The following is a 9,176-nucleotide window of genomic DNA, read 5'->3' as shown; positions in this document are numbered from 1 at the left end:
ATATATTTAAGAAGACCTATTGTGGAGGCAAAAACTCAGTTACCGTGAAAAGAAACGAGGATAAAACAATACAAAAAACCCAACTCCAAGTTGCTTTATTTAAAACGATGAACAAGTTTCATCCAAGTGAATGTTAAAAATACCAGTCCGGGGGCAGACCCACCGCGAGAGGGAGCCGGGTGCGGGCTGCTCAGAGGTGTGCTGGGCGGCAACAGGGGCTCCGGGCACGCAGCAGGCGGTCCCAGGTCGTCGGCCGCGCCCAGCCCCCTGAGAGGCAGTGAGCCCCGCCGGCTCTCCGGGGGGTGTCAGTGGGGTGGGTGTCCCGAGGTTTTGAACGAACAATGAGACAGCCCTGAGGGCCGCCACCTGAGGACACGGAACACGCGCGATAGCTTATTTGGGGAAGGGCTCCATACCACTCCAGGAACCTGAGCTGCCTGCATATATGCCCACCTCCTAGACAGCACTTTCTACAACATCTATGTAGAACTCCTGTTCCATCCTACACTCTTGTCTGACGTCCTGAATCACACCAACGCTGAGCCTCAAATAAGTCTGTAAAGTGCTTCCACTAAAAACCTGCTTGCTGGTCCTTAAGGACCTTCAGTTCATGTGCAGAGAAGCCACACCAGGTTAGGAAGATGGGTCCTTTTATGAAGACCTCACACACGTGCGTTCGGTAGGGACTTCCACACGCGGCTGCCCAGACCAGCAGCCCCGGGAGCGGCACCCTCGCTGCCCCAGAGACTCGGCCAGGCCAGGCGCCCGGCTCGGCACGGCTGTGCCTCCAGAACCAAGGAGAGTGCCTGGCAGGCAGATGGCGGCTGGATGCTTGATGTTTAATAAACGGGCGTGTGCAGACCTGAATGAAGTGTGATCCGTGTTCCTGTTTGGGTGGCTGTCCCCTGAAAGGTGTCACCTTTGACAGCACAGATCTCCTGGAGACCCCGGAGGCTTCAGGGTGACGGAGAGGCCATGGACACCTCTCCCGTTCCCAAAGACCAGGACCCCCTTGATGCCCCGGGGTCCCGGGTCCCTGCTCGCCACACCCCTCTCTTCCTCCTGGACAGTCGTGTGGTCCCAGGTCCTTCCTCTCGGGACCCAGCTTGTTGGTGTTAAAATTAGCTGGGGAATGGTCCTTGAAAACAGTTGTGCCCTTCACTGCTGTTGACCCCACTTAGAGGAGCAGCTCAAGCCAGGCAGGTAGAGGGCTCACTGCACCCCTTGTTCCCGGTCCTCTTTGGTCCTGACTGCCCAGCCCCGACTCCGCTCCTTCGTTGCAGTCTCCCCATCTCACCCCCAATCCCTTATTTCTGGATGTTGCTTATCAAACAGGGGTCACTTTTGGCATCTGGGGAAAGCAAACAGGGTGGCTCATCTCTTAAGTGCAAATCGCCAGGGGACCATCCCTGCCACTGCTCCGTCTCACTACGCCCCCTGGCGGCAAACAGCCTCTTGGTTGCTTTAAAGTGATTTAGAGAGAAGCCCTTGGTGTGAGTTTGAGAAGGTGAGTGTGAATGCTGGTTAGCAATCCTGGGGGGAAGGTAAAAGCACTGTGAGGATAGAAAGAAAAGTTAAAAAGGAGAAGGAGGAACACCGTTCAGATAGTAACACAAAAAGATTATGGCTTCAGGGTTTGACTCTGCTCTCACCCAAGCACAGGCCGGGCCCCCCTGGCACTGGGGGCCCTGCTGCCTGGCGGGGGAGGGGAGGGCAGCAGCAGGCAGGGAGAGGGCCAGGTGCCGAGGGCAGGAAGGGAGCCGCGTTCCATCCAGCCGGCCACATACTTAGGTTGGCGCTTTGGGATACAGAGAACTGGACTAAGACACAATAGGGACAAGCCTCCTACAGAAAAGTCACATGAACAACCCAGTGTCAGGAATGCTACGCAATTCGTTAAAAACGTCACACTTGGCAAAGATGACTGGATTCACCTGATTACATCCATTTTTTTAGGAGGGATTTTGGGAGGCGCCGGCACATGATGCCAGCCTGTGCACACAGACTGTGCCTTACCTGCATTCCAACCCGCAAGGTGCTTTAACCCCCTTATTTTTATTTAAATGAGGGACAGATTAAGGCAAGCAGATGCTTAACAAGAGATAGAGCCCGTTGGTCAATCCCCAGGTGTTTGTGTGAGAACCTGCTAGAAGCCGGAACAGCTCCCCAAGAGCAGGAGCAGCACCTCTGAATTTGTTCCTGGGTGTAACACAAGCCACCCACCGGATGCCTTGCAGGTGGGACCAACAGGGGCGCTGGCCCTGAAATCCCTCACGGCCTCGGAGAGCTTCTGACTTTGGATCACGCGATGGGGGAGAACAGGGCGGGTCTCGCAGAACTCGGCGCTGACCATCACGTTCCGTCCTGTGATGAGCACACGGTGCACACTTCTCCCACTCCGTTCCTAAGCGACCAAGCCAGATGTCGGCTGTCCCCACAGTATGCCACCCAGAAGTACCCCTGGAATTTAACAGCCTCTCTGACGGTGGAGAAAAGATAACGAATCACAGATGGTACCAGGCAGCAGCGACGGGTGCCGGGCACGCTGGCGGGGTCAGTGTGTGGCAGATGAATAGCGACAGACACCGGGACGCAGCAGCCTCACAGCGCTTCTCCCGTGTAACTGGTTACTCCCACAAAAACTCAAGTCCACCCGCTCGTCAGTGTCTCCGTGTCCACGCAGCTGGCTCTGGGGACAGTGCAAATTCCTCCCCAACATCAAGGATTACAGCCCGCCAGCCTCGTGGTCGACCGGCTTGGTCTCAAAGGAGACGCGCCGAAGCCTCTCACCCAACATCACGCAGCCTTCGCTGCTCCACTGAGCGGGCCGCTCGTTCCACTTCTTGACAATTCTTGCTGAGCAGTGAAAACTGCCCTTGACTGTAGACAGAAGCTGGGACCGGAGAGGGATGATCCCAATTCCAGCAACACACGGGAAGGGCGGAGCCGACGTGGAAACTCAACCGGGTGGCCACCACAGCCGAGGAGAGCGCCACCTCGGGGTTCCGCCAGCGTCCCTAACCCGCCAGGGAAAGGGCACCTGCCCGTGGTCAGTGCGTGGACGGCACAGCTGTGCGCAAAGCAGGAGGGCGATGCCACAGCAGGCCCCACGGGCCCCCACGTGGAAGCGACGGCGGGACTCCCTCTAAATTTTTCTTACAAAGGCAGAGGCGCGCCTCACGGGCAGCCAAGCTCCACAATAGCGGAAGCCTGGGCACAGTGTGCGAAGGGCGCCTCGGGCTGGGAGACGCACAAGCAAGCCCGGTCAGGGCACTAGGATACGGCACCTGAGTTTTCCCGTGGAATTCCGACCGGGCCACAGAGAACGAGGACAAACGACAGAAGGGAACGCAGCCGCTCACAGATATGCAGCGGCCAGGAGCAACGCTGCCCAGGCAGCAGCTAAGGATGCCAGGCTCTTGCGCTCGTGAACGCCGGGCCCTCGCTGTCTTCCCAAAGCCTCCCCCGTCTCCGTGCGGACACACGGAGCGCAGGGCCTGGGGCCCACGGACCCGGGCGCCCGAGCCACCAGACGTCCCTGTGCGCTGGCGACGTGCCTGGCACCAGGGCAGGTGCCCGCACAGGCTCTCCCTCACTGATTTCACTTTAAGGTTTAAGTTATTTCAATCAAGTCTGGTTTTTAAACATTGGAGACATGATTAAGATTTTATTAAAAAAACGTGAGGTTTCTGCTTTCGTCCGGCTTGGACCAACCATCCAAGCGGCCACGACAGAGCGGGAGGAAGGGCCACGCCTCAGGCCTGGGACGCTGGGCAGGCCCCGGCCTTCCCCTTGGTGCTGCGACGTCCCCAGCAAGGGTGCGGAGCTGTGCGGTCACTCCTTCCCCCGAGAACATGACGAGAGAGCAACACAGGAAGGTTCTGGTACTCTCAATGAAAAAATAATCAGAGCTATAAAATGCGTCTCACTTTTATTAAATAGTGCACGGGCTGCCTCGGCACCGCCCACACAGAGCGTTGCCTCTGCGCACACAGCACGTGGGCTTGCGCCGGGAGCAGACACAGAGCCGCTGCGCAAACGCTAAGTGAGGGGGTCATCCCAGGCGCGGCCTCGTTCTCTGGCTCCTGCCGGCCCTCCCTGCGTTTGCAGGGGCCGACAGGCCGCCCTCCCTGGGCCCTGCCGCGGGCCGCAGCGTGTCCTCCGACGCAGACCGGCGCCGTGGTTGGTCACCTGGAGGAGCTGCGCTCTTTGCTCACGCAGTCGTCCTGGGAGGCGGTGTCCCCGTTGCCCACCATGCTGCAGGTCCTCCTCTTCTTCCTGCGGTGCGCTGTGCCGTCGCCCTCAGACCCCGACTCGCACTGGGCACAGGAGGGAAACAGGAGTTCAGCCTGGACCGAACGTCCGACCTCAGGCGACAGCCCCCATGCTGCCCGCTCTCCCCCGGAGCAGAGCAGTGGCCTGTGGCCGCTCCACAACCCCGCGCCCAGCCCCTGCCTCCCCCCCCCCCGCAGACCATCCATAAAATGTGCCCGCCCCGCTCCCACCCAGGGGAAAGATGGAGTCAGTAGGGTGTGCGGTTGGGGAACAGAAATCTCATCTGCTAAGGGTGCAGGACCCTCTCACCCAGTATTAGCGTAGCTTTGGGCAAGCCTCTGAATTTTGGGTTTCTAGGCTCACAATTTACCACCCACAGGAAAAATTCTTAGCCTGGACTTTGAGCTCAGAATGCTCGGAGTCCGGGTTTCCGACACTGCTGTCTGCTGGCTGTGTGATCCGGGCTGTTTACTTACTGAGACCCTCAACTACTCCTTTAACCTCCTAAGGCTATTGTAACGATATTCTCTCCCCCCCCCCCCCCCCACACACACATGCACGTGCGCACACAGAGCCACCAAATGGGCAAAGGTCACTCCACAGCAGGAATGACGGCAGCTGGACTTCCCAAGGGAGTCGCCTCTGGTTTCTGTCAGGGGACCGGCCCTGGAGGCCTGGTGAGGGAGCGGGCCTCACCTCTGAGTCCGAGTCGGACGAGCTGGAGCTGGAGGAGCTGGACGAGTCGCTGGAGCTGTCCGAGGCGATCCCTGTGGATTCCTGAAGGTCAACAGAGTCCGCCAGGACCGCCAGCTCGGGGCGCTCCTGTTTCAAGATCCTGAGGCACAAGAAACGCAGTCCTCAGTGCTGGGACAGGCAGCGACGGCCACGCACAACAGTCCAGACTCAGCGTGGAGGCGGGCCCCTCTCAGAGGCGCCCGGGAACGCCAGGTGCCCGTGCGGAAGGAGGGCCGCAGAGTGGCGAGGATACGCGGATTCTCAGGCCGAGAGCGAACGCCCTACGCGCTGCTCGGTCAGGCTGTTCCCAGGGAAGGCAGCTCCGCGTGACTTCTCGCCACTGCGCTGGGCCGAGGCGCACCCGCTGTGAGGCAGCGGCGCCTGGGCTTAGTCTGTTTTTGCCCCTGGGGAGGAAGTCTCTCGTCCTCATTTCTTCCCTGAACCTTTTCTAGCTAATTTTTTTTTAACCTTCCTATCCACAGCACAGCACTTAATGGTTGGAGTTGGGCTTGGTGAGATTCTGCTCGTAAGAGGAAACGACTAGGTCTGTAAGATGTGTCGAGTAACAGTGGGTCCCCTCACTTGGGGACGAAACTGCGCTGGATGGTCGGAGGTGGCAGACCCCCAGGACCTGCTGCGGTGTCTGCTGTGGCCCGGGATGAGGCCCTGCGGCAGGCGAGGCCGACGGCGCCGCGGCAGCCTGCCGGGGGGAGTGGGCCTCGGGGCCCGAGAGCCAGCCTGCGGCCCTCGGCGGGGGCTGAGCACTGACCCAGCCGGAACCCCCCTCTTACCCCAGAGCCGGTCCCTCCAGGTCAGGGTTGGGACACAGAGGCACGGGTGGCTGGGGTGGCGTGCACTGCCGCTGCCCGTGCTGTGTCTGTTCTGTGGATAAACAGAGGAGCTAAGTCTCCGGGCAGTGACCTCGCTCACAAGAACTGAAGGTGGTAAGTTCAAATGGGAATAACGCTTCTGGGTAAGAAAAAGAAACCACCCAAATAAAACCCAAACAAAACGACTTCCTCTGCTTGGGCTAGCTCGGGGGGTGAAAAATCAAAACCAAAAACCAAAAAAATAAAAAAAAACCAACCAAAAACAGAAAACGAGGAACAATCCCAATTACGACGTTTTGACTGACTGGCTCTGACTGAGCATGCAGCGCCTCCGCCTGTCCCCTGAGGCTGGCCAGCACCCGGACGAGCCCTGACCTCGGGCCCGCTCTCCGCCACCTGAGAGCTCCTGCAGCCCGGCTTCGCCGGGCCTGTCTGACCTCGGCACGCGTCACCGCGGCGGTGGGCTCTTTCCATTTTATCTCTGTGGCAGACGTCAGAACAAGCAAAAATAAGAAGAAAACGTCTCTCACCTATACCATTTCCTGGACAACTTTGGTCTCCCTCTTACCGTCTTGTGCCATACAACAGGGAAGTTGGTGCTGCTGGCAAAATTCTGGGTGATGGCAATGGTAGTATCAAGATTGAGGACGACGTGCCACCAGCCTCCTGAAATCCAACAAGTGAAGAGTTCAGCAGGGCCGGGCCCTAGCCACCACTGTAACGCCAACTCCACGGAACATCTAGCGGGGACTTCAGCAGCAGGGATTCCCAGCTGCGAGGGAGAGCCTGGGAGACAGGCTGCCGCGTGCACGCGCTCCTGGTCGGGGGCCGGCGGCGGGGGGGAGGGTGGCACAAGGGACCTGCCTATGTCCTGTTTTACTGCAGCAGGGCTGTGCCTGCTTGTTTTGGGATTGCCTACAGCTGCCGTCCTGGTATAGGAGCAGAAAAAGTGTCTCCTCTCCTGCTCGCCTGAAGCTGTGACCCAAACCATAAAGGCAGCCAGTTCTTCGGCCTCTAGCAGGAGGACGCCTGACCGAAATACCTGTATTCCCCACACCTGACGTCTCAGCGACATCGAGTGTGGGGCTGATCTCCTGCCTCTAGGTTCCAAGTCACTGTTTCCTGACTCAGCCCACCCATTGCTACGTTTTATCAAAACCCCAATTTAGAGAACTTACAGAAGACACTAAGTAAACACTGAGGTGGTGGGGAGGAGTGAGTAGGAACTTTACATGCAGAAAGTTTATCAAGAGTCATTATGTATTTAGGTGATAAGTGGACAGCAGCCCCCTAAAAACCTGCCAGCACAGTGACCTGTCACTCGCTGTCGGAGGCGGGCGTGGGCCAGTCCATTCAGTCCGCAGGCAGTGGGATTTCTCTGACTCACTCTATAGGCCGTTCTGCTCCAAAATGACAAATCACTAAATTCAAGGAAAGAGCCTGTTTCAGCTCGTCTATACCTGGTACAAAGACAGTCTCTCCTGGTTTTTGTAAGATTTCCAGGGGTTTGAATTCAGGTGGCCAGGTTGGAAGCTGTGTCCGGGGATAAATGACATTAAACCAGGTAATAGCTTCATCTTGCTGGTTCCCTCCTTCTTCGCGGGTCACCTTGATGAGCTCCCTGGGCGTGCTGGTGGGGAACAGGCACCAGCGCTTGTGGCCCTGAACCAAGGCATTCCAGGCACTGGTTCCCAGGGGGTCGATGTGAATTCCGGTTCCAGAGCGTGGCGGCCCCATCACAAACCACCTGAAGGACAGACAGATCCAAGACATAAAGAGAAATTAAACCACACACACAGACAGGCAACACAAAATAAGTATGCAATTTTACATAGTGCATTATGCTACCTTTGTTCCAAAGACTACACAAGTTTTGGGACATAAAAATGCCGAACTGTGCATGCACTGATCCCTAACAGGAAAAAAGAAAAATCCGTGCGGTGGCTTAGTGCTAGGCTAGAAAGCCGCAGCTGACCAAACGGGCTGCCACACGTGGTTGTAGAGGAGACTGCCACGGCGCCTCACCTGTACGGGGGCCTGCGCTTCTCCCCTGCGTACTGGAAAAGGTCGTCAGTGAAGAACTTGGGCACCTTGTAGTCTTCCAAAAGTTTCCTTCTTTTGGGATGTTCACCGTAGCTACTGTCAAAAATGTAAAGGGGGCTGTCATCTCGAGTGCTCTCCATATACTCGATGTAGTATTTCATCTTCATCTTCACGGAATAGCCATCGTTATCCTCCCCACACTTGAACTTCTGGTTCCGGTACTTCCTTTTTAGGCGTTCCAGAGTCCATTTCTCCTGCGCAGACCAGCCCTCCTGGGCATTGAGCAGAACCACGGGCTTGTAAGGTCTTTCATATCGCTCTACAAATTCCTCCACCGACAGCTGTAATGCATCTGCCCTCTCCACATTATCCTGAGAGAATCAGAAAAGATCTACCCAGTTAAAAAAAAAATTTTTTTTCAGGCAAATAAGGGTGTCCCCAGGGCCAATTAACAATGATATATCTAACGAGCCAAATTTTTGTTCTGGCTTCGCCGCGGGGGGTGGGGGGAGGACCTGCGTGAGTTCGAGCACGTTGTAGCCTAAGCCACCGCGCCAAGGGTGGCTTCGCATCTCCCACTTCTGTGGCCTTTGACAGCCAGGTCCCCGAGGGCCCCGCCGTCCAAGGAGATCAAGGGGCGACAGGACTTCTCTTTAAGGGCGCCAAAAACGTGAGAGTCCAGTTGCCCGCGCAGGGGAAGAAGAAAACCCTCCCTGGAATCGCGGCCCCGATGACCCTGATCTCCGCGAGGTGCGGGTGAGCCCATCGGAATCCCGGGGTGCCGCGCTGCGCGCGGGAGCGCTGTGCCCCGGCAGAGGTGCGCGACCGCCCGGGGACACCCGTGCTCGGCCCGCGATCCCCGCGCGCTCACCGCTACGGCCGCCGGGTTCAGCGAGAAGCTCTCGTAGTAGTTGTGCCGGGTCCAGTCCAGCGAGTCCTTCAACTCCGGTCGCGCACTCCGCTTGGCCTCGCGGATCCGCTTCTTGCTCTTGTGGTTCATCCTGCGGGGGTCACCAGCTGGTTCCGCGACGACCTCGGCGCAGCTCGCTTCCGGCCACCAACGCGCCCCTTCCCGACCCAGGCGGCGGCCGCACTTAAACGCCCTACGCCTTTAAAGCCGCCTTCGAGAAAATTCACTCCCCGACCACCTCCCGGGCTTCGGGTTGGGCGTGTGGCTGCCGTCTTCCCCGCCCCCCGGCCTCTCGCGGTCGGCCATTGGCCTCGGCGCCTCCAGGGTCCGCCTTTACAAACGCCGGGTTTCCGCCATGTTGGGGAGGTCAGGCCTGCCAAGGA

The 9,176-nt window shown here is 58.1% G+C and overlaps 1 protein-coding gene across 2 annotated transcripts; it reads right to left on the bottom strand.

Annotated features, from left to right (window-relative positions):
* Window positions 1-3,900: 3,900 nt before the first annotated feature.
* JMJD6 (jumonji domain containing 6, arginine demethylase and lysine hydroxylase) lies at window positions 3,901-9,096 on the bottom strand. 2 transcript variants are annotated; one of them, XM_054593046.1, is made up of 6 exons: window positions 8,755-9,096; window positions 7,866-8,254; window positions 7,301-7,587; window positions 6,371-6,506; window positions 4,972-5,110; window positions 3,901-4,319 (listed from the first exon to the last, which is right to left on the bottom strand). In XM_054593046.1, the coding sequence occupies exons 1-6, from the start codon at window positions 8,881-8,883 to the stop codon at window positions 4,188-4,190; spliced, it is 1,212 nt and encodes a 403-aa protein (XP_054449021.1). In that variant the 5' UTR covers window positions 8,884-9,096; the 3' UTR covers window positions 3,901-4,187. The 2 variants fall into 2 exon arrangements, with proteins under 2 accessions (XP_054449021.1, XP_054449023.1); XM_054593048.1 differs by lacking the exons at window positions 3,901-4,319; window positions 4,972-5,110 and adding an exon at window positions 5,790-5,892 and having other exon boundaries at window positions 8,755-9,095.
* Window positions 9,097-9,176: the final 80 nt, after the last annotated feature.

This window comes from Pteronotus mesoamericanus, unplaced genomic scaffold, assembly GCF_021234165.1.
Source record: "Pteronotus mesoamericanus isolate MK-2021 breed Mesoamerican mustached bat unplaced genomic scaffold, CSHL_Meso_final scaffold_408, whole genome shotgun sequence".
Lineage (NCBI taxonomy): Eukaryota > Metazoa > Chordata > Mammalia > Chiroptera > Mormoopidae > Pteronotus > Pteronotus mesoamericanus.
The sequence above is the reverse complement of the archived record's forward strand: the minus strand, read 5'-3'. Positions and strand labels throughout refer to the sequence as shown.